The 26,272-nt window shown below is 36.4% G+C and overlaps 1 protein-coding gene across 1 annotated transcript; it reads right to left on the bottom strand.

The window, feature by feature from the left end:
- PI15 (peptidase inhibitor 15) lies at positions 1–23,519 on the bottom strand. The gene is made up of 6 exons (XM_008577966.1): positions 23,480–23,519; positions 22,619–22,927; positions 4,385–4,503; positions 3,245–3,377; positions 3,008–3,123; positions 1–367 (listed from the first exon to the last, which is right to left on the bottom strand). Exons 2-6 carry the CDS (start codon positions 22,889–22,891, stop codon positions 232–234), a joined length of 777 nt encoding a protein of 258 aa, XP_008576188.1. The 5' UTR covers positions 22,892–22,927; positions 23,480–23,519; the 3' UTR covers positions 1–231.
- Between the last annotated feature and the right edge of the window lie 2,753 nt (positions 23,520–26,272).

Genomic DNA, 26,272 nt, shown 5'->3' with positions numbered 1-26,272 from the left:
TCATTACTACATATACAATATTTTAATTTATGCTTAGAGGTCAGAAAATAGAAACGGATGTTTTAATTATCTAAAAAAATTAAACAAACATACCAAACACTAATCTATACAAATGAATACTAAAAGGAAAACAAGATTATTATAAAATATGTATAATATGTGCAAAATTCAATATATATATATGCCTATGATTCCCAGAAAGCATTTTACTTCCTGGAGGAAAAGGTAAGCTTATTTAAACCAGTACAGGTAGTTTGATGTTACTCCTGGAAAACACAGATTATCAGTACAAGATGCCCCATAACTTGGAGGGCAAGATGAACATGGTACCCCTACTTTATATGGTGCTTCTCCAATCCAATTGCCCCTAGAAGGGAAAAAAGATAGCATTAGTTACTTTTACCCATTTTAAAAATTAGATTTTCCCTAAGCACATGCTCACATATACTGACATGTGAAATTATTGTTGAGAAGTTAAGTTTAGAAAAGCACTGACATAGTATATATCTTGGCTTTTTAATATTTTCTCTCTGTGTAAGCGAATTCCATCTCGATTTGCAGATAAGAAGTGAGGCCCTGTGATGCATGATGACAGAATGAGTTATGGGATGCCAGGGTCATTTCACTTACTGTATCTGTCTCCTTCTAGAGCAGCTCCTAGAGCGTATAGTCAGGCCACATTCATTTAAAATTACTCCTCTTAAACTCATGCTAATGCTCCTCTAAGGATGGTTAAAGAAAAAAACTTAGGCCAAAATTGGCCATGTAGGTTAGTTAAAAACAGCCATGATGCCTTACTATATTTTAGTGCTTTTAATTATCAAGGAGATGGTAATAAATATATTTTAAGTAGCTCAGTGATTAGTAACAAGAATACTAAGAAACAGCAATATAGACAACAATGTGAAATAAATTGAATGATTAGGAGAAATTTTGGTTATAATTAGTACGATGTCAGGATTGAAGATAAAAAAAACAGGTTAAAATACTAAAATGTGAAACAGGTGGTCCTCCTCTTCTTTAAGACCTAACTAAGACCAAGAAATGACTCATAAAGTGTATGTAGAGGGTATAAAAACTTATTAAACCAGTTGAAAATTCAGACTTTTATCTGTAAGAAAAATACAAGAAAATCTGTCTATAAAATGAAAAACTTGTTATTTAGCTACCCGTGTTACAAAACTAGGTGGGATTTTAAGATTGCCCACCTCTATTTAATTTATTCTGCACTCTAAGAATAAGCTTCCTCCAGGATAATATATTGATAATGTCACATGCTTGCTCAAAAAACGTTCAAGGGGACCCATTCTTTTATGAGTGTAACTCACTCCTTTATCCTAATCTTGTCCCATTTTATACTTGTAATCTTTCTATATATTTACCCAAAGCTATAAAAATATATAAACCCAAACTATGCTATCTTAATTTCATATTTTTCTATTTATTTTACATAACCTTTTGAAATTATAGAGCACATATTTTTGATAACAAAACTTAGAACCTTATTATATGTAAATTTCTTACACATATTTTAAATTTTTACATAAATCATAGTTTTTATTGAATAGAGGATAATCATATTCAAAAGTAAATCAGTCAATTGATGTACCTGTATAATTCATTCTTTGATTTTGCCCTTTTCCATATAATTCTATCTCTCTTTCTCTCTTTTTCTCTCCTTCCCTTCCTCTCCTTTTTTTTCACTGAAAAGCAATTAGCCTTGAGATAACTTCATATCGGCACTGGAAAAATTATACTCAGCTACCAGTCAGGATTTTCAAACTTTCAAACTTAACTTCAAGAAATAATTGATTCTTCATTACAATCGAAATGTAGCATGTTAATGCAATATCTTAATCTCTTGGACATATAAAGCAATAATATATTTCATCAATGATATTAGACAATTCTAACCATTGTCCAAAAACAGAATAGTTAAATGAATGAAACAAAAATCTCTTTGACCAGTTGGGTACTACTTAGCCTATTTATGTCAGGGAGAAAGTGTAAAGGCTTAACAGAAAAATACAATGTGTGAAACTAAAAATATCAAACAAATGCACAGTTTTAATGCCTTTTTTACAATGCATAAATAGCCTACTTTCCAAACCTTCTCATTCTAATAATTGTGAAGAGGGGCCATCGGGAAAATCACTATTTTCCTAACTTTGCAAAAACACTGCCACTGGCATACTACCATATAAATGAGTAATGCAGTTATTTGCAAAATATTTTCTCATTCCCTTCCCATGCTGGAATAGCTGGAGAAAATCTTTGTTTGGGACTTACTTTGGAAGACATTGAGAGTGCCATAAATCCTTTGCACATTTCGGTATTTATTCCAAATCGGAACAGAATTGTGTATAAATATTTTAACATTTTATCATCTGAAGTTATTTTTTATCAAGAATGCATTTTTATCAAATATTGACAAATGTTTATTTACCCTCCTATTTTAAAAAATGTTCATAAATATGATTATATATTATACTCTGATAAATTTGCATAATGCATTTTATGTATGTCATAAGATAAAATTACTGAATACTTTTTTAAGCTAAAAAAATAAGAAAAGGAAGAAAGGATTCATTTTCAATGTTTTGCTTTCCTAGTGAAAAAGATGAGCCAACATTCTGGGACTGATGGATATTGTGGTGTTGATAAATCCCTAGAAGATTCTTTTCTAATTCCTTTAATACAGCTATTAAAAGCTTGTGAAGTACAGTGTTTATTTTACAATTACCATGACTAAAGAAAGATGGTAAGAAAAAGTTAGTAAATGCCCATGTGTCAAATTGTTTTGCCTATAATTTTAAGCTAGAATCCCTGTTCTTGTGAAAAGAAACCTACTCATTTCTTTAGGAATATGGAAATGATGGCGGTTTGAGGATTAGAGGTTCTCATAGCTAAGTCTTACTCATACAATTTACCTGTCAAAAATGCCTATTAGACTGGAAATATTTCACATCATTAAAGGATCCAGGAAATAACTCAGCCTGGTACTTACTTTGGGGCATAGTTGCATACCAAGTATACTGCACGTCTCCATACAGATCCCCAAACATTCATGTTCTGGCATGTATGAATTGCACATCCTATCCGATTGGAAGTGGCCCAAACCATCTGTGACAATAAACCAATATATCATTATTGAAATCAGAACTAAGAAAATGCATGTCTACCAAAATAGTAAGAGTAGTTGTTTAAAGTATGAATCAAAAATTAACAAGGCAATTGAAATAACCTGTGTATAATGTGTGCACATGGGACCAAAACATCTCATAGGACATCTGGGGTTGCAGTCCTGGGGATATGGAAAAGCATAATCTTTCACTTCATCATACCATGGCTTGACCAGCTGGAGAATAGAGCGATATCTAAGTATCAAGAAAGAAAAGAACTTAGAGTACAGCACTGGTAACACATAGTGGACTCATGTTACATTGTAAAGTAAGTAACACATAGTGGACTCATGTTACATTGTAAAGTAAGTGTTCTTTTTGCAGATTATGTGTGATGATCCAAGAGCATATCCACCTCCCACAATTACCATCACCACCTGGTAGAGTCCTCTATTCCTCCAAGTAGGGTAAAGCATGAAAATACCTAGGGCTGGGGCAGTTGATTCTATACTTGTCTAAGCATATGTCTGGTGATTTCAAAAAAAAAAAAAGAAAATGCCAAATATTTCAGGAATCATGAATATCTTATTTAACCATTTCAAAAATCCCTTCCACCAAAATTTTATAAACAATCCAAAATTTGATATATAAAAGTAGTCACAGTACAAGAACTCAGTGCATTTTCCCCTTAAATCAGAATCACTTTAATTTCAATAATAGAACACTTGATTTTCCTCCCCTATATGGAAGAGAATGGGTCTTTGGAATGTTGGATAATGACATTCCACTGCTGTAGAAAAATTGTCCTATCAATGGGAACTGCTTTTCCCATAATTGCATATACCTATATATATGTATGTATACATACATATATATATATATATTTTATTTATGTATTTATTTACATGCAGATTTATACAACTATGGGAAAGTTGTGTACTTGCACACACACACATAAACACACAAACAGCTTCCATCACAGTCATGGGATTTTTCCTGAGGTGCAGGAGATACAGCACATTCTTCATTCTTTCAAAGATTCTGAGAGATCAATGCAAAATACAAGCTAAGGGAGGGTGTTCCAAGTGTGAAAGGGGAAACTGCTCTTATTAGAAATTCCTAGGCCAAGCATCAATGCCTGTTATATAGTGAGCATTCAATAAATATTTACTGATGATACTGAAAATTAGTGTCATTTCCTCTTGGAATCCAAAATTAACAAAGTCATGTGGATGAGCTGCATCAGTGAAACTGCTTCCTACCTTCCAGTTCGTACAGACAGATTTTGGCCCAAAAATCTCAGTAAGTAAGAAGGTCCATGGTCCCAGATGCAAGTAGCTGCCCAAGCCTCTGCAGATTTTGCAAGATTTTCGTCCCAAACCTGTAGGAGCAAAAATCCCCTCAGCTTTACTGGGTTTGCTGGTAACAAAAAGTAAGAGGAAAGAAATGAATAACGCTACTATTTACTAGAGTTCTTTCAATTATGGTTCCTGAAGACTCTTTTAACTAAAAGAAAGCAAATTCAGACTTCTGTTATTCAAAGTTCTGTAATGCAATATGATTATACTGCAAAATAAATATTGTCTTTACAGTGTCATCTATAACCAACATCCGGATATCAGTTCTGGTAAACAATAGTTTAACAAAAATACCATATCCAACTGCAACTTCTCATCCTGACCACTAAAATTTGAATCCAGCAATGTAAATTGATTTTCCAAGAGGTCATCATCAGAGACCAAGGAGCCATGTTATTCATATATTTTAAAAACAAATACGACCAAATTTATTCAAATTGACTTACCAAAATTAACAATTTCTAATATTATATTGTAACTTTTAAAGGTCAAACTATATTATAGCAGAATAAATACCATGGAACCTTTATATATAATATCGTTTAAATCTTTAGTAGTAATAATAATATAAAAATTTACATTCTTAGTTTATATGAACTGGAAACAAACTATGATAAAATAACTTGACAATGCTATATAAGGCGTTGTAAAAGTGTAGTTATAAGCTTTCAAGCAAACTCATGGCACTCTTGACCCTAACACTGAAAAGGCTTATTTTCCCCAAGGATAATTGGTTACATAGATTTATTTAATACAACAAGTGAAAGAAAAGTGAAATACAATAAGTGAAAGAAAATTAATTTAGTAACTTTGAAATAAAATAAGAAAAAAAAATAATGATAGATGAACTCTTCAAGAGACATTCTCACCCCGGGAGGTCATAGCAGCTATCCTCAAAAGAGATTTGTTAGTCACTAATATTGGATTTATCTAATATTTGTTCTCCTGACCAAATATTAATGAAGTATGAATTTATGAATATTGATTGCACTTCACCATAATATAAAATAGGATAATTAATTCACAGAGGAATTTCAGATGGAGCAGCATCAACAAATTATGTCCCCTAAAACGTTCTTAATTTTGGTAAATTAGGGAAAAAATCATGTAAATATTATTCACATATTGAACTAAAGTGTGCATGCAGATCCATAACTGCTGAAAACATTTTCTTATAATCCTATGCTAAAATGTCAGCCTTGCATGGCACAAATAACACTGACCTGAAAATCGAGGATCTTGTGTTCTAACCTTAATTCTACTTCTAAGATCAACTGCAACTGAGGACATGTTAATTATTATCTCTGTCTCCCAGATGACTCATCTGTAAGATAAGGATGTTGGATGAGGTCATCTCTAGGGTCCCCTTCATCTTCAGCCTCTCATAACTTACATACACTTAAGTAACCCCAGCACCAGAGCAAGGAAGATCTAAGCTGTGTTGGCCTGTGACTTGCTCAGTTCTGGCTTTTTCCATACAACAGAGAGAGTAAACCTAGATTCTTTTCAAAATAATTTAAAATGTTTAGTTATTCACCATCTATATGTATATCAAAACACGATGTCACATATCTCAAATATACACCATAAGCAATAAATAATTAAAAATAAATAAAAAGTACTTAAGGCACAACAATTTTAAAGCTAATTTACTATATGTAATCTTATCCTTATACTCATTCATATAATTAAAAACTACTGGGTATGTTAAAGAGGTAAAACAAAAAGTTCATGCCTGAAAAATAATCTAACAAGAGCATCCCTTGCAATTTATAAGCTATAAATTATATTATAAGGGATTTTGATATGAAGGAAATATGCTTAGCATTACTGAGGCTCACATTTTTATGTGTGTCTATGTACAAACATTGTAAATAAAATTTTGGAGAGGATCGTTATGGGGGAGGAGGAAGAACTGCTTTCTTTCTCTCCCTGAGGTTACATTTAGGGGACCAGATGGAGGGATTTCTGCCTGTCTTTATGCCTGACAGGCACTGGACGAGTGATTTCACCTCCACCTGGGAAACAGGATTGACTGTCCTCTGATGCCCACTGCAGGGGAAGTCACAAGGCCCTGTGGTCTTTCTTCCTTTTTTGTCTCCAGGCAGGACTCACACCCACCCTCTGGAAAAAGGAAGGTCCAGCTTGAGTTGGGAGTTCTGAAATTTGGGAATTAAATGATACATATCCTTTGGTAATTGCCTAAACATTTTACTTAATTTGTAAATTTCTGTATCTTGATGGGCAATCTATCTAATGAGTTTCTCTGAGCATCTGTGGTATTTATGATTTTAATATTATATGTTATAAATGTATCAACAGAAGAACGAAGGAAACAAGTGTGCTCTTATTTCTATGGAATTCCTAGTAAATACACAAAATACTATTATCTTACATTGGAAAGACTGAACACTTGATACTTATTTAGCTTTTATTCAACCAGCTTCAATACTCTGTCTTTCTAATTCTTACCCCTCTAAACAGAAAGATACTTTCACAGATAATTTGCTTGTAAACACTTAAAATCTTGCCTCCTAAGAATGAGGCAAGAATTAAGAATATTATACATAAATTTTCCAAAAAATATTTACAGGATCCCCTAGAAGTTAGATATTATGATTTTAAATTAGATAATTCACAAAATAAAAATGGCTTACAATGGAGTCAGAGTGTGTGTACGCTTGGAGTCTGCCCTATTGCCCCACATGTTTTTTTTTTTTTTTTTCCAAACTCTTTGTTATTCAGAGCCATTTAGTTGGTCATTGACTGATTTACCTTTGGACTAAAATATTCAGTATGACCTATTTTTCCTATAAATAATGTTAGACATAGTTTGAGCTGGACACAGAACCTCATTTGTAAATCTCACAAGTTGAAACCACATAGTCAAACTATGTTATGAGAGATACCCAGAATTCAAACAGAAATCATTTAAATATCTAGAAGAATTGTGACCCCAAGAGATAGTAGGAATATGAAAAGAATGCAGGATCCTCATCAAGTTCAGAGATCTTTAGAGCTTAAACTGAAAGTCAAAGAATGTTGCTGCATGGGAGAAGGTGGCTGGCTTTCACAAATAGACAGAGGAATTAGATAATGAGATGAATCCAACCCAGATATAAGGCTGTCTTATCAACTGTCCCTTAAGATTTGGGACCCACGACATACTGGCAGCCACGATCATGAAGGACAGTGTAACATCTGAAACTCCCCTCTTAAATCCCAGCCAGTATCTCTGGCCGATGAGAAATATAATCAGACTGGAAGGCAACCCTAAAATGTATCTGTGACTATATCCCTAAACTTGTTTGAGATGACATTTTTTTTCCTTAAGTGGGTACAATCTTTTGACTCCACAGATAAAAGTTAAATGTAGAAGTGTTTAAAAGGATCAAAGTTGAAGTTAAAAATGATGAAGATTTTGGCGTGAGGAATCTGTGCTTATTTGATGTCACTAATATCTGTAATGGTTAAGAGAATGTGACCTATTACAATAACGAGTTAGTCTCATATTTTCAGTATGTAATATATAAATGAATAATTACTTGAATTTGTAATTTTAAGTTGAAAATAACAAAATCTGTTAAATTTTTTTAAATAATATTATAAAATTTAGGAGAGCTTAAGAGTAACTATATTTCTTAGACTTATAACTTGCCTAAATATATGAAAAGGATGATTACCAATAAGTCAATTTAAATACTAAAAAAGAATATCAAATATATTAAATCTAAAAAGAAATTTAATTTCTAAGTTGTAACAAACATTAAATAAATGTGATTGTTAAACTTGCTAAATTTATAAAACAAGCCAAAAAATGAATAAATTGAAGCTAAAAGTTTGAGGAAGAAACAAGAATATTAATTTTGAAAATTAAAGTGACCTCTGAAAAATCTATTCTGTGCATAAAAACCATCTTCAAAGACATAAAATATTTAAAATAAAAATATTACACTTTGAGTTTTTGGAGGTAGGTTTATAAATTGGTTACTGTCACGGATGTTGTGATAGTAATGGCATTGGAGATAGTAATGCATGTTCTATAGACATGTATTTCCTTGGACATTTATGTGGTCATTTCTCATATATTTAGATAAAAAGTATTTATGTAGATGACTTTTGGTTTTGTTTTTGTTTTTAAAAATAACTTAGCTCAAGCTATTTGATCTTTTCCCTAATCAGATTGGGAAAAGAAGACTACAGAAGTGAGAAACAATCATTAAAAAAATTAAGTGATGACAAAATTATTTCCCTTGAGAGCAGCCAAAAACTTTAAGACACTTCAAGGGCATGATTACTGTTCTGTTTTAAAATCAGTGGGTTTATCCTCATTAGATAGAAATGCTTGTGAAATGGCCAACAAAGGAAACTGAGAGCTGAATATCCAAGAGGCAGTGTTAAACCAGACGGGAGGGCGGCAGTGAGCCTTGGTCAGGCCTGGGGAGGAAGGAGCTGGGGACAGAGAAAGAGAAAGGGCTTCTGTAGGGAAATTTTTTTGTACTGATTGGATTAATTAAATGATGTTAAAATGATTTCACTTGGTAAGAGTAGAAGGAGAGGGTTAAAGGAACCTGATTTAAAAACAAAGCAACATTCCCTCCTGCCTCAATAATAACTACAAAATATGAACCATATTCTACCAAAAAATCTCATGGTGGGATCCTCAGGAATTTTTTAATGTTTAAAACAAGATAATGAAGACTTCCCTTAGGTAAGATGACTGCTATCTTTCATGTTGGTCATTTATCTATAAAGTGATGATGTAAGGTGCACTTTTTTGGGGTGCTCTGAACTGCAGCAGCATAAATATCTTAAAAACAAACAAATTTTAAAGAGCCCTCTCGAGACTTTTTCTACTCTAACTACTGTGCCATTTTTCTCCTTCCTTTTACAATAAACTCCTTGAAAGAGTTGACTTAACTGGGAATCTCCAATTTTTCTTCATCCATTCTCTCTTGAGCCCACCCCAGGCAGGTTTCTCACCCCACCCCTACTCCACCCAAACTGCTCGTGTCAAGGACATCAGAGGTCACTTCCTGGTCCTCACCTTTCTGGGCTTATTGGCAGCTTTTTGGCATGATCCTGCTGGACACACTTCTATCCCTTTTTTCCATGATCCCACACTTGCCTTGTGTTTCTCTGGCTGCAGCTTCTCCATTCTGATTCCTCCTCATCTCCCCCATCTCTGTGTGCTGGAGGGTTCCCAGGGCTCAGTCCATGTCTCCCTGTCAACTCTTCTTTTTTCTTTTCTGTTTCACTTACATTCATTGCCTAGGTAACCCCTTTCAGTCTTATGGATACCATTTATATGCTGATAGTAGTATTTCATATTATATCTCTAGACCTCTCAGTTGAATTCCAGACTAATTTATTCACCTACCCACTTTAAATCTCTACTTAACATGACCAAAATTGAGCTCCGGATATTCACAACCCTTCCCCTGCCCCTGCAAACCAGCTTCTCCCGCAGTCCTCCTCGTACCGGTGGATGGCAGTGCCCTACTTCTAGTTCAGGGTCAGCAATCTGTGGCACATGGGCTGCGTCTGCCCACTGCCTGCTACACACTGTCCATGGCTGTTTCTCTGCTACAAAGGTAGAGTTCAGTAGTTTCAACATAGTTCATAAGGCCTGACAAGCTAAACAGAAGTACTATCTGGCTGTTTACAGAAAAAGTTTACCGACCACTGCTTTTTGTAGCTCAGGCCACCAATCTAGTAGAGTCATCTTTACTCTGCCTGTTTTCATAGTCTTTATCTGCTCAGTCAGCAAATCTTATTGACCCTACTTTCAAAATACTGAATATGCAGAATATAACCACTTATTACCAACACTGTTGCCACCATCTTGGCCGAAGCCACAATCATTTGTTATCTGGATCATTGGAAGAGACTCCTAACTGAAGTGTGCTCAGTTCAGCCTTAATACATCAATTAATGAAGGAATAGGTAAAAGAAAAATAGTCAGAACTTTGAGAAACTATATTTAGATTGTTGGTCAGGACATCAAGGAAAGAAATTGCCAATGTTTTCCATCTATGCATGATTAAATGTTCACTGTGAACCTATGCTTCACTCAAATGCTGTGAAAACAAGCTCTATGTAAATATAATCAAACTCAAATGATAGGCTTGGGGGGATGGTGTGGTAATAAAAATGAGAAGAGCAGTATTAGATGTAAAATTACAAATGGCAACCACAGCTTGACTTATGGGCAGTTCCATTAAAAAAGAAAAAGAGAGACTTAGAAACTGGTAAATTTGCCCCACCTGCTTTAGTCAATTGCTGACACATAAGAAGTTGGCCCAATCTTTCTAAACCTTACTGCTTCTCAGGATAATGTAAAAAACTGACGTGTATGTGAAATCTATCAACTTTTACATGTTGGTAAATCATTTTTTAAAATGTAAAACTCTGTACAGTTTAACACTATGAATATAAACTAAACATGCCTATTAGTTAGAGAGTTGATAGCAGTTTATGACGTCTGACTTAAGGTATCATTATCCCCATTATACTTGTACAGATGGGTTTTCTGTACTCTACATATCCATGGATGATGGCAGGAAAGAGTGACTCTGGAACTATCTTTGCCCCAAACCTCCTTACAAACAAACTTACCAGATAGTGACTGCTGTTTTGTCCTCAACAGTGAAAAAATGCAAGAAATGCAAGTTCTGTATTAACCAATATGACCCTAGGCAATTCATTCATTTAGGCAGCCAATAAATGAAAATTATTGAGAGACGCTGGGTGCTGTGAATTCAACAGTCAGCAGGGCTGACATGAACTCTGTCTTACAGTTTAGGGAACAAACAGATGATAAAAATACTGCAAGAGTGAATAATTGCAAATTATAATACATTATATAAATACATGATTATAGTGTATATAACGCATTATATGAAAAGGTCCAAAAGAATCATGAGCTACCTAAAATTTTACTTCTGTGAAACTTTCTTAGTCAATCAAGCACATTCCCAGGTACAGATCATTTCAGGTTGCAGATATGTATGGCTTACCCCTAGTGCCCATGTGTTTTTAAAAGCATATACCAAATGAATATTTAAGTAAAATTATGTGTTAATATGAAATTATCCCTGGAATAACTCTTCTTTTGGTTTAACCTATTAATTCTTTCAGTATATAGCCTCTTGACAAATAAGTAGATATTTAAGCCACATAATATTTTCCTCAGCTCAGTTTTGAGTCCTGAACCATGATTTAAGACAGTTCATAAAGCAGATTTTATAGTTCTCACCAGGGAAGTAACTCTAGAATATTTTGAGGAACTTCTGAGAAGGCAGAGGCCTAGCCCAATCCTGGACATATCAAATCATAATTTCAGGTTTAGAGACCTTGAATGTGTAATTGTAAAGGGGGTCTATCCTCATGGGAACTCTAAATGGCTTATTAATTGAGATATCAAATGTAACATGTGGGAGAAATATGTTCATAACTTTCTGAAAACCTTAAAAAAGATAAAAATTTTAAAAAGTAAGGCAATCGCTCTTCATTATTACAACATTAAGTTTGCATTTTAAACACACATTTGACCTACAAGCAACATAGTACATGAGAATGTGAATCGGCAGGAGAACATGCCACCAAATCTTGCAAAGCTAACTTTAGGACGCATTCATTAAAGTAGAGCAGGTGGAGAGCAATTTGTCATCTCTACCCTGCACTGGTCAGGTCACATCAATTCCAGGTGCCTCACTGTCAGAAGACTATACACGTGTTGGAACCCAACCAGGGAGGACAACCAGTGAAGGGCATTCCTTGCTCAGAGCCACATGGATTCCAGTTCCCAAGATGATCTAAAGTGGCAGCATTCATGGGTGCATGTGCAGAAAGGGGCAGTCATAGAGCGCCTTGATTTTCTATCTCCTCGATGACACAAGTTCTTACCTTTTCCAGGATTTTCAGAAATCAAATACCTTTATGTAACTGAGAGCCTGTGTTGGCAACAGTCTGGAAGGGAGAGATGATGTGCGTAGGTGTTTAACACAAAAAGGCCACAAAAGAGGTCAGTGAGTGGGAGTCAAGAGTCGATGACATGGAGTTTTTCTTCCCTCTTAATATCCGTTCAAAGACTTGAAGCACTATCATAATGCAAAATTTTCCTGCATGGTTTCCGAAGGGTAGAAAGAGTACAGAGAGAAAGATTTTATTCCATATGAAGAAATTCTTTCTAATATTCAGCGATGTCCTCAGATGAATTGCATGTAGAAAATTCTCTATGCATGTAACTCAAGAACAGGAGAGATAACCACATGCAGGGGCGCATGCATTGTACTGTAGTTTAAAGCAGGGACTTCTTGTCAGGTAGAACTATGTTCTTATCATTTTGATTTACTTGCTCTATGACCTTGGGAAAGTTACTTACATTGCTCTCCAAGCTTCAGATTTCCGATCTCTTAAATGAGGAAAATCATTCCCATGTCTCAAGCCTGTTGTGAGGATTAGGTGAGATAGTGACTAAAAAAATACTTAGCACAGCTCTAGCAGGGTAAGGGTGCACTTAATGGTAGCTACTGCTAATATCAGGGATTTGGGAATGGTGATGGTGTCAGTGAACCAGAAAGTCACCTAAAACAGGAAATGATGTGAGGTGCGCTTTTGATCACATTATCTGGCAGCCTGAAGTTTGGGAGACATCAAGCATTAATCTCAGCTAAGTAGGCAATCAGATAAAGTGAAACAGATAAACTCTGAAGCAAATAAATAATTAAAATGAGAATTGCATAGAGATAACGAGGAGCTTGCTTATAGACAGTGGAAGGTAGAAATTAGAGAACATCTTAGAAGTTTTAAAACTTATTAATTCCCCTCCTTAAATCTCTCTTTAACATATGTTTTATCTTTAAATTTTAAGACCATTTGTTAATGGAGTCTAGCAATAGTCCTCCTTTCCAGGGACATATGGTACCCACCAGCTAGAACTTAATACTGGAATTATGAGCCAGGAAGACATTTTCATGGGCAGTCAATTCTTTTTCACCAACTCAGTGTTACAATATTCTAAAAACTGATTTCTTGATTGTTAAACAATCCTGTGATACACATGCAAACCCCATATCCTGCCATTGCCCACTTGGTCAGAAGAATTCAAATGCCTTTCCGCCTACCTTCTGCCTGCTCAAAACGTGATCTCCTTGGAATGCAGAGAGACGGATTTGGTAGAATGTTCATATTTAACTAAATTATGAAATATAAATTTGATGCACTTTTTGCTAGAAAAAAATATTTTGTCCTTAAGTATCATTTTTGGACTGTTTCAGTTTGGAGTATGTAGTGCGAAATTTTAAGAAATTTCATGAAAAGTTTAATCTAAAAACACAACTTGTTTTTAGATTAAACTTGCTGGGCATTCTTCCATACTTGTGTCAACAAAAAAAAAAATGCTTTGTACCTGATTTTAGAAGCTATGGATAACATAAGGTAGAAGCAAATTTCCCTCTAAATTTCAGTCTCGTATGCATTTTATGCCAAACATTTTTCTTGATCGGTTTAAGCTGTAAGTTGTTATTTTCCCTGTCATCCTCCCACGCCATTCTTTGGAAATTCTCAGAGACAACCAAACATCTCAGGTTCGTACTATTTAATGGCCACTGACTGATTATTAAATGATCTTCAGATATACTGAATTCATGACACCAGACTAGCCAGACCAGTCAACTTCTATTTTTTGAAGTCTTTTGATTAGTTTCCAAAAACATCTTATCCTTAGGGTTTCAGGAGTACTGGATAGGCCTGGTACTACCTAGGCCCCTGAAATAGATTTGGATTAGCAGTGGCTAGCATTTACTCTTAAAAGAAAAAAAAAAAAAAAAAAAAAAAAAAAAAAAAAAAAAAAAAGGTGTTTTTCTTGCAATTCCTAGAATTCCTAGCAGACTCCTAGACATGAGATCATTCATCCATGCTGTCTCCATGACATCGTCCTACCTCTGTTATGCAAAGTGGTCCCTTTTGACTATAAAGCATATTCCCATCCAAAATTCTTTGTACTAGAAGAATGTTCCCTCCCACACACTAGCTGCTTTCTTCAGCCTTCACAGACCTGTACCCTGGACGATAAACCTGAAGCCACTTAACAGCCTCCTGAAACCTACTCTTTATTTTGTGTTCTCTAATTCAGAGAGACCTAATTGTCCTTGTGAAAAAATGAAGGCATCCTCCTTGACTGCCTCATCATGCAAGTGGTCATTGATTGTACCTTAAATACTTCTCAGCTCTAATTCACTTGTCACGCCCCTATTGCCTTAAACTTAATTGAGGCTTCAATTCTCTCTCCCCCCTGAGTGTCACAACAGCTGGGCCCCCTGTCTTCATTTCTCCCTTTCTCCAATCCTTTCCTCACCCTGTGGCAGGAATGACCTTTCTGAAATGCAAATGTGATTATGTAACTTCCCTGCTTAAAACCTTCAATAATTTCCCTTGATCTTAGAACAAAATTTAAGCAAGTTGCTGGGTGCCTTTCCCAACTTCATCAAATATCACTTTTTCTTTTATATGGTAAATCCAAGCTACACCGAATTTTTATTCACACCTTCAGAGTGCCACGTTCCTTCTTAGAACACCCTCCTGTACTATTTCCACCTCTTTCCTTAACTCCCTCCTGTATAACTTTTGCTTATTTTTTATATTTAATGTTTAAAACAGTTCTGGAAACTTTCTCTGCCCTCCCACCCCCAGTCCGGGGTCGGGCTAGGTCTCCCCGTGCAATCCCACAGCACCCTGTGTTTATCTACTTTAGCACTCAACACACTGCCTCGCCCACTTCCTTGTCTGTTCACAGTACTTGCTATCAGAGTGTCTCTTTGCTGTCCACTGAATCCCTCAGCCCAGTACCAAACAAATGAATTAATATTGCAGAATGAGTGATTGAATATTGGATGACTCTTGTTTACCAGAGCATCCAAGTCACACACTCAAACCAGAAAAATGTGAAAAGACTTCATTCACTTGTTCCACAAATATTTACTGAGTATTGCCTGTGGGACAGATGTGATGCTAGGTTCTATACGCAGCAGGGACACAATAAAATTATTTTTCTTATGGCATTGTATACGGTAGAATGTCATTTGCCACCAAAAAAGCAGTACTAAGTACTAGGAAATATAGTCACCATATATGTGACCCATGTGTAACTCACAGCTTTTCTGTCTGCCGCCTGATGGGGATGTTCTGAACCACATTGTGTGCATGGTTTTGCAATTGTACTTCTTAGAGCCAATATTGCAAATGGTGACAAACAAAATGTTCTTACCTTCTGCGGCTCACTGAGTGGAGAGCTGCACAAAAGGAAAGAGACTTCAAGGTTACTACCTTTCTCATTTATATACAAGTAATACTAAGCGATGTGCACCTGGAAGAAAATTCCTACAAAATGTGCCCAGTCTTCATTTGAAGCCAAGGCATGTAAAATGTTCTACATCCAGGAGAACGAGGAAGGCAGAGTTCCGAACGTGCTGGAGAAATGCCTTCCTGTTGGCGATCTTTCTCAGCTCCCTGCTTGCTGGCGACTGTTCTCAGGAGGCCTTCTAGTGGTCATAAGAGCATTTGTTGAAGAAATTTAGGTTAGACACATGAAATTTCTCATGTTTATAACAATAAAATTGAGTTATTCTTCCCAAAGGAGAGGAAATTTTCCATCTGGGACAATACAAGCCTTTGCTAAAAAAAGGTAAGGATAGACACCACAAGTGTTTAGTCAACTACTGAATAAAGAAAAAAAAAGTACTTTACATTGTCCACATTCTCTTCCACATGAAACTGAAATAAACAAAATCAGCATTTTTCTTTATTTCCAAGTCATAAATTATCATTCTAGGCAAATAGTTTATTGGCTCTTTATGAAGATGGGTTCATTTGTTCTCCACTCATTCATCTGAGTCTTGCTTTCTGTTACTTTAGTACCTGCTGTGACTTGGTGACCAATATTTTTCTCTTTTCTGAAAGAGTGTAGGAAGCCTTATTTCTTTAGTTCTGCAAATAATATTTGCAGGCACCAAACAAATAACATAGGCTATATTATCAATATAGCTATTTTGGCTTCTTGAAATTACACTTTTTTTTTTTTCAGTTGCAAGGTGTTCAGTTCATTTTCATCACTGTCTTCAAGCTGTCCCTCACTGCCTTGCGCCATTTTGCACCATGTGTGAAGACTGCTATCCCATGTGCCACAATTTGGTTCTCTGTTCCTACCTGTCACAGGATGTATAGGTAGCTGTATGGCTCCTTCTTCCTTTGCCTAAAGAAATGGCATTGTTTACGCAGTAGCCATCACCGCTCTGGTCACATTCACTGCTAATATCAACTCCATCAACTGCCAGGGTTGTCTTTCTATAATGCACCTCTGACTCTGCTCTAAAACCTTCACAGTCTCCCTGACTACTTTTGTATTAAATAATCCTCAAGATTTTCTCAAACTCCTTAAAAACGTGGCTGAAGTGTTGTGGTTTTTCTCCCCTGGTGATTTTGTTCATGCATTGCTTTGCCTGCTCAAAAACCAGCCTGCCCCTTCCTGAGCATCTGTCTCAAATACTCCTCCTCCAAGGAGCCTTTCATGATTTGCCAACCAGCGATTAACACTTCCTTCTTTGACTCCTCCATGGGATTTGTCTGTACCTCTTTTATTACGTCAATCTTACGCAGCAGTGTATTACACTGAATTATATGCTTAGCGGGGTTTTTTTCCCACATTTGTTTTGTTTTTACTGAATTGTTTACACATTGAAGACAAAGATTTCTGTAGTTGTTGGGCCTCCTCTTTTCATTGAGGGACCTCAAAATTTTTTAAATTAATTTATTCAATTGACTTGAGTTCAGGAAACATCCTACAAATTTTACTCTATGTGTGAGTCTTGCAATTTCATTTTGGGGGGGATAATTGTAATTCAAAGAAACTAGTGTGGTTTGTGGTTTAGAGTCATGGTTTAAGCTGCCCTTAGGAAGAATGAAAAACAGCTGGTGTCCAAGGAGCTCTGGAAATTAGTCAATAAACTAATTGTAGAACATAAGCCAAGAATAAAGAAGTTTCACTTGTGTATTTTAATTTCTATCTATATTATTATTTCTGTGAAAAGACACTGACTGTTTTAGAAAATTAAATATTTCAAATATTGTGTTTTTTACTAAAATCATGGGCAATATATCCAAAGAAAATATTATAGAACAGTAATATGAATGTCAACACTCTGGTGTACAAGTTGCTTTTGCTGTATTTAGTTAAGTGTATGCTATCTAACATTAACCAAGTACTTAAGGAAGACAAAATTAATTGTAGGGGACTTTTTAGAAATTATGAAAAACCTGTTTGTTTAATTTCAGGTGGGTGGGATACAAGATTATTACAAATGATGAGAAAACTATTAAAATACCTATCATAATATTAAAATTGATGCTACTTATAAACATATAACAATTCACAGGGATTTCAACTAAATTCAACAAATAATGGTTGATCACTCTATATACACAAGAAATTGTCCAAGAAAATACAGATACAGTGATGAATAAGCATAGTCTCATTCGGCATCCTGAAAGCTTAAAGTTAGGAAGCTTTTGAGAAATGTGTAAATAACCGTAAATCAAATTCAACTATGCTGAGAGCAATATGACTTACACAAAGGACTACACAGTTCAAAAGAGGGAAAAGTCACATATTTTGTGGGTATAGGAAATATCAATAAAGGATCCTTCATTCTGATATCAAAAACTTAAAGGATAGGATTATAAATAAAGAAATAAGTTAGGGAGGAGAAATTAGAGGGAAAGAAAATGGCATGGTAAACGGCTCAGAGAACTGTGGGTGAATGAGATTACGAATCAGATTGGTGCCATTACAAAAAACCTTGAGCCAAAGACCTTCCATGTGGCTCCCTTGGGTGATATCATCCACTGATGAGGATAATTGAAAATGCAGCTGGTGACTCAGAGCACAAATATTTGAGAAGTAATTACAGTAAGGGGTGTCCGAAGTTTTTTACATGCATTTTTATGTTAGGAACTGAGCTAGCTTTCAAGTTGCTCATGATCCATCCAAATCAACACCAAAATCAACATTAAACAGTTAAAATAAAGGTAACAGTATTAAGCTGAGATCTATATTTTTCATTTAGCCTAGAGAATTAAAGTCACTTACAGTTCCTGCTCCACCTCCAACCAACCTATTATACTGCACTTCTCTCCAAGTTTCTCTGGGTGGGTCTTTATGAGGGATCCAGATGAACTATTTCCATTGTTCCATTTACTCAAACAATCCCTCTAACAGGATTTCACTAAATTGAGGACATTCAATCCCCTCGTGCCTCCAGGCCTTTGCCCTTCCCTCCACCTGTCCTCCCTCATCTGTTAGCGGCTTACTCCCTCCAGGGCACTCTCAGGAGCTCTGCCCCAACACCTAATCAAATAGCAAAACATCACCACAACCCACTTTATTTTTCTTCATAACCTTATCATCTTTCATACTATGTGATTTATTCGTTTATCTGGTTTATTGTTTGATGCCCCACCCAGGGGCTGAGGGTGTTTGTCTATTTTATTCATGAATGCATCCCCAGTACTTAGAATAGTGCCTAACATTAACTAAATGTTTAACAAATATTACATGAATAAATACATGTGTGAATAAACTATATGCATACTATTTACATAAATATTTGAAACAGTTCCTATTTTACTTTATAGAACTTACCGTCCTGACTACTGTTTCTCATTTCTTTTATTGAATTGAGGATTTATAAAGTATCTGCTATATAATCAGAATTGTATCTGGTTCTTACAAAATCAGTCATATATGTTGATATTTGAGAAGAAAATAATAAGTGGGGATGACAAATATAACATGAATACTATAGGATTTCAGTTGGTATTAAAATGGAGATACCCTGACATCTCCAGGGGTTTCCCCTAATTGGGGCATTTGCTAGATCCAGCAAATGAAAAAAAAAAAAATGCTCCCCCACGTGAGCATGGGCTTTGGAATAACACAGACCTAAGTTCTAATTCCAGCAATGCCATTCATTATTTCTACCACCTTGGCCTTGTCATAAGTCTGTCTGGGTCTAAGTGATTTCATTTGTAAAATGAAGATCACAATCTTAACCTCACATGCAGAATGTGAGCTATCCAATGAGATCATCTATGGAAACAATTAGTCAAGTCTTTGGCACATAGAAGTATTAAATAAATGCATGTGGAATGAATTAATCCTTGATAAATGGGGGGAAACGTAACCAGAAAAAAGTGCCTTGTTTCAACCTATTTCTACTGTGTTGTACTCGATCTATGCCTTCACTCATGGTGACCTGCTGCCCTCAACATCATTAAAATAGTGAATTACACTATATATTGATTGGTTATTATACGTATTATCATTCCCATTTTTACAAATAAGGAAACTGGGTCTTAGACACATTAAGCAACTTATACAAGGCCCAACACAAACAAAGTACACAACACAGTTGGGATCTGAACCCAGATGAGCTTGCCTCCAAAGCTGGCTCAGTTGTCATGCTCACCTTAGTCTGCATTGTCACCAGAAAGTATATCCTGTATTAGTCAGTTTTCTGTTGCTTATAACTGAATACCTGAAACTGGGTAATTATAAAAAAAAAAATGGAATTTATTTCTTATGGTTTTAGAGGCTGGGCAGTCTAAGATCCAGGAGACACATCAAGGGAGGACCTTCTTGGTGCTGTGCAGAGTCTGTGGATATGCAGAGTATCACATATCTAGGGCCAGGAAAGAGCATTAACATGCTTACTTGCTGTCCTTATAAAGCCATGAGTTTCACTCTCTTGATAATCCACTAAACCATTAACCCATTAATCCAAGTGTTGAGAAAATAGAATAGTTTGGTTAGGACCCTAGCCTCAGGTCTGGTTGGGCATGGTTAGGGACATCCTTTGTAAGCAAATTGTGTGGGTGTGTGTGTGTGCGTGGAGTTGGTGCACATGCACACCAATGTATCTTTTTAGTTTTGTTGCTATTCTTGTGTTCTTCAGAGAGAGAGTTTGTGAAGCAGTGAAGCAGGCTGGCTGGTGGTTGACTGCCTCAGGTGGCCACCACGTGTGCAGCCATGCTTTCCAATTTACGGCTTCCAGGGATCTGTTTGCCAGTTACCTAGCTCATAGACCTGCGTGTGAGAGGTCTGGGGACCCAGCCTGGTGTGTGTGGGGTCTGGTGGCCCAGCCTGGCATATGAAGGGTTTGTGACCCAGTCCGGACAATGGGCTTGAGGGCTCTGTGAGCTCCAGACCCAGCCCTAGCTCTATAATTGGCCCAGTAGGCAGGATAACCAGAGCTTTACAATTGGCATCACAAACAAGATAAAGAGCTCTACAATTTGGCATAGTTTGTGAGCAGGATTCCAACATTAGCCCAAGTGCCACAGCAAGAATGGATTAATCCACTCATGTAGGCATAGTCCTCACAATCCAATCACCTCTTAAAAGCCCCACCTTTCAAATACCATAGCTGTATTTCCCACCCTCTTAACACTGTTACAATGCAGATCAAGCTTCAATGAGTTGCAGGGGGCGGAGGGGGGGTATTCAATCTGCAGCACTCCCTAAACTCTCAGTCAATATTATGCCTTTTTGAGTCCATATAGAATGTTATGCATATTTCTTTAATAATTAATTTATAGTAATTGTTAAAAAATATCTTTTGACATATATGTCACCTTTTAGAAACACTTCATCTATGTAGGTAACTGTTTCTGTTTTTAGATCCTGAATAGGTTTCATTGGGCATCTTCCACGAGAAGCTCATAAACACTAATGTTTATTGAATATCTATTTAGCTGTAGGCTTTGGCTGAATTACTCTACTCCTCAACTCATGCATTCCTTATAACAGCCCTATGAGGCCAATACTACTTTCATCCTCATATTAGAGATGATAAAAATGAAACACAGTGAAGTAATAAGTTCACACAGCTTAAATTCCAGGACTGAGATTTGAACCCAAGCACTTAGATTCCAGAGCCCATATTCTTAATCACGAGTCTATTTCACCCCTGGTACACCAGGACTGACTGTATCTTCTCTTTCTTTAATAAATCCTAAGAAAATATCTTTTCATTGAGTCAAAATGGTGCTTCTATGAACTATGACTCTCATGTTTGGCAAGTCTATTTTCCTATGACACTGGCATCTGCAATTAGTAAAACTTAAAAGCTTATTTAATAAAATCGATATATTTAGATTCTGTTAAAGCCAAATTTTAGTTCAGCATTTATAAAAAGTTTAGTCTTGCCACTTCCCCCGCCTCAGTTTAGGAGTACCATGCTGGTGGTCTTCATTGCCTTAAATAGGCTACGAGTTGTGCTCTTGTAAGGTTCTGGACCTAAGTCATAACCTTGCATAAATTCAAAACCAAAAATAAACTTTAAAAAGGCTCTTTCCTTTCAATACCAACTTAATTTTTTTCTACTTTCTAAGTAAAATGATTTAAACATAGAGAGTCTATTTTTAAGAGAGAGCAAAGAATGTGTTCACAACAAGTTGGAACAGCGTGCAAGTGCACTGGCTTCACTGTTATCTGAACGACAAAGCATTAAATCACAAGGAGGAAAAAGTCAGCATGTTCTCTTAGAAAACAAATTGACTAGCGTCATTGAGAGCTTTGCCCAAGAAAGGGAAAAGACACCTACCCAGAGAATAAATCATGCATAAGAAACCTATAATTTTAAGAAATATTTTCAAGAGATATTTGAGCTGATAGGTATGGCTATTAGATTAAGAAAGCACAGAAAAAGTTTCATCTGAAATTAAAAAAACAAAAAAGTGGACCTTCCAAATGTGATAGATCAATATCACCCCTCTTACCTACGTTCCCTTCCATAAGATACGACTCATCAGTGGTTGGGAACTCACAGAAGAAAAATCTAGGTAGTTTCTCTCTCTCTCTCTCTCTCTCTCTCTCTCTCTCTCTCTCTCTCTCTCTCTCATTCTCTGATGGAGCACTACTTAACATTACTAGGCATATAAGAATCTTTCCTAAGTTAAAATGTGTAAGAAGCCCTTATCCCTTGACATTGACATACAAACACTCGTGGTCCCTTTAGGATCTTCTAACATTCAGTTTAAAGCTTTCTCTCTCAGAACTCCAAGAAAAAGAATTCCTCTTACCATATATTCCATGTTTGCTGCCGGTGGGAACACTTTGCCCCGAACTTGATTATGAAAATCAAGAATGGCGATCATGTCATTCTGCGAAATGTAGCGCTTCCGCCTGGCTTTGGGGGTATCCGCAGAATCTAGCTGTGCTTTTACAGCTGCTTCAATATCAGTGAAATTATTGGCTGGCGGGGATGAGTCAGTGGCGTTGGGTAAGACGACGGCACTTGCTTCACAGAGAAAGGAGAACAGGAGCGCACTGCTGACGGCGGAGACTGCTGTCATTTTGAGGGACGGAGAAAGCCCACCGGGTTTACTTGGCTTTAAAGCAGAAAGGTACAGTTAGGGTCTATGGAAAGAAAACAGAGCCAGAGGGGATGAATTTGCAAAGTCATCCTCTGAGAGCATGGCTTGATTTGACTTTCCCCACAAATCCAAACAAATGTTGAACTCAAGCCTGGGAGACAACTTATAGCAGAGTCCCTATTCATTTTGTTTAATGGTATGAGGCAGACCCCTAAAAGGAACTTTCTATAGCTGGACAAAAATAAGCAGCATGACCACTAGCCCTAAAATGAATGTGCATCATTTGCCCCAAATGCCTGAACCACTAAATGCATTACTGCATATTGATTTTCAGTGGGAAATCTTCAGGAATTGAAACTCATCTTGAGAGTGAAAAGGAAAAGTACAACACGGGTAACAACAGAGAATGTGCTGATAATGTCTCCCAGACATACGTAAAGCAAGTGAGAGCACACACAAAAAAGTTATAGTAATTCAATCTCATTTCTAAAAAAATTTTTAAAAAAACATGTGAATTACTTTAAAATCAATGCATGCAATACAAACTTGTTGAGCTAAATAGCTTACCTCTGCACAATGCCAAAATGAATATATTGCTCTTCCAAAAATTTAAAGTTCTTTGCTATGTTGTAGCATGAACTCTTTTAAGAAGAGTGTGTCTTATTACAAACTCTGAGAGCAAAACTCTGCAAGGTTTGAATGCTGCTGGCTACAGGAGCAGCTCCCAGCTTTTATATGTCACAGTTTGCAACGTCCAGAAAGGGCAGTCTTTCTTAGGGTCTCTCTTAGCCAAAATCAAAGGGGAGGGGTTTGGGATAGAAAAAACAGTGATTGGGTGGCAACCTTTTTATGTGGGTGGTGAGGAAATTGAGTCACACCCACAGCTTACAAAGTACAAGCCATAAAAGCCAAACCCCTTTTTCTCTGAGCTTCCACCTTTTCTGTGAGTGGTTAATTTCTCTCATTTAATGCTTTCTAGTTCCTGGTTTCCATACAAAAAAATAAAAGACTGTGGGTTCTTGAAAACACAGACGGCTGAGTAACAAGCAGTACATTTTTTTAAAGACGGTAAATGACATGGGAGCTGAAAAGAGCAAGCTGACATTAAATCAGGAGATCAGCTCACATAGTTAGTCTGGGTGGCCACAAATATGACTCACGAGAGATGCCAGGCAAATCAGCAGTAGCCAAACTATAGCATATGGTATTAGGATAATAGATGCTCAAGTGGTTGTACTCTCTGTTTCCATGTGGCTTTATTCCTCTGATTTATATATTTACTTTCCTTTTCTCTCTTGTTTCACTTTCCCTCCTTTTTTTTCTTTCACAACAGAGGTCAGCAAATTACCTGCTATTTACCTGCCTTGTATATAATGTGAATAGAGAAGCTCATGGTAAATGACAGCAGCCAAGATAACATCTGTTTCAGGTTTAGAAGCATATAGTTGAGATTTTAAGCAGAGAACAGCTCAGCCTCTCAGGAAGTGTATTGGAGGGCACAGCACAGAGGCCATGAAGATTTAACAGCAGTAGCAGAAGCCAACAGTCAGAAGTGCCTTGTTAGGAGGATGCCATTGGAGCAAAATCCGTGTCAGGCAAAGCTAGAGCCAAGAATGTGAATTTTAGGGCAATCTATCGAAAGGACTTTCAAAAATGTCATGTGTCATGATCTCACTAACTAAATGTCAGCCATTTATAGTCAGTAGCAATAGGAAATCTGGAAACCAGGCACTGTTCAGTTTACAAACATACTTAACATATGTTGACTTGCCCAGTTTGCTAATGTGATCGCCTCCTGCATGTTTCAGCAGAAGTGCTATGTGAATTTACAGTCATTAGAAACGAAAGCCATGTAGCACACTGGACGAGGGCCAACTTTCCTGTATTATGTGTGACCTAGTGCATACTGTTTAACTCTTCATTTGTGCATCTAAAAACTGGAGGAAAAGGTGCATGTTCTATGCTAAGACAGGCTCCATCAAATTCCTTAAGAGGGCAGTAAGGTGTTTAAAACAGAAGTGCCGCTGGTGTTCAAAATACAGTGATCAGACACAGACTCGGATAGCAAAAACAAATATGTGTCAGAGTTCAGGTTTCCCATGTTTTTATGAGTATTAATCTCCTAACTAAAGTGAAATCATTTTAGAAGAGCTCAAGCTGCAATATTGAACACTTTAAACAAGAAATTAATTAATACAGTAACATTGAAAAGGCAGGAACATGTAATATAAGTGCAGGAGGTGAATGGGAGGAGTATGAAACATCAGAGAAACTGGAGGGGATGCACGCGGTTGCTCACGGCCTCACATTTTTAACTGGAGCTGTCCAACCAGGTCTCATCTCTCTGGAAAGTACTCGTGGTTCCTTCGTTGAATCTCAAGGATGCTATACTAAGGATTTCTGAATCAAATAGGAGGTTAGATGAGATACTCTCTGCAGGCTGTCCAGCTTTAAGATCTCTGGATGTTTTGAGAAATTAGCACAAATTAGCCTGTACTTTATACATGTCTCATTTAGCTGTCCAACATGTAGGAAACTAAATGATTTTTAATACCTAAACAACAGACATAGATTATCTTTCTCAAGAGTGGATGAGTTCTTGCTTAGAACGTAATGAGTGTACTCATGTTGACCCAATTTGTCATGTATACAAACAGATACTCTCCACCTCTTGGGGTTTGACTTAAGACTTGACTTCCATAGGGGTAAAAATGTGACCCTTGAGAAACTTGTCCAAACCATAATGGATTTCCTCTAAGAAGGAGTCAAGAGATAGAGGAGGAGGAGGAGAAAGAAGGAATTTCTGAGATGGACCTAAAAAAGGGGTCATTTCTTTGAGTCCAATTACATAAGGGCGGAGATGATAGTTGCTTAATCCTGAGACCCTGAGGCATGTCAATGATTTCAGATGTCTTTCAGCACACATGGATTGTATTGTGGAATTTCAGACTATTAAGGAAACCCACAAGGCTATGGAATCATAAAAGAAAAGACCTGTGGGAGGAGAGTTAAGAATCCTGCTTCCAAGTGGACGTTATTGCCAGAAGAAGTATTTGAAATGCTTTGGAAGTAATTTTAATTTTAAAATACTTGCAAAATTAAGAGGCGTACATCCAAGTTGTCAGTAAGAGGACTATTAATGAACAACTAACAATGAAGTGGTTCTTTATGAGATCTCTTTTTGAAAAAGACCATTGACATGTTTTGAAACCTTTAAGGGACTGCTTGCCAACATAGACAGAAATGGAATGCAGTTATATTACTGAAAAGAAATACGTATACAATTGGCAGCACTTTGAAACCTGTGAGAAAATGGCTATGATTCTTAAATTGAAATCAGATATAAGTGTCCAAGAATGG

The sequence above is a fragment of the Galeopterus variegatus genome, unplaced genomic scaffold (assembly GCF_000696425.1).
Source record: "Galeopterus variegatus unplaced genomic scaffold, G_variegatus-3.0.2 Scaffold1609, whole genome shotgun sequence".
Taxonomy (NCBI): Eukaryota; Metazoa; Chordata; class Mammalia; order Dermoptera; family Cynocephalidae; genus Galeopterus; species Galeopterus variegatus.
Note: the sequence above shows the minus strand (reverse complement) of the source record. Positions and strands in the feature narration are given on the sequence as shown.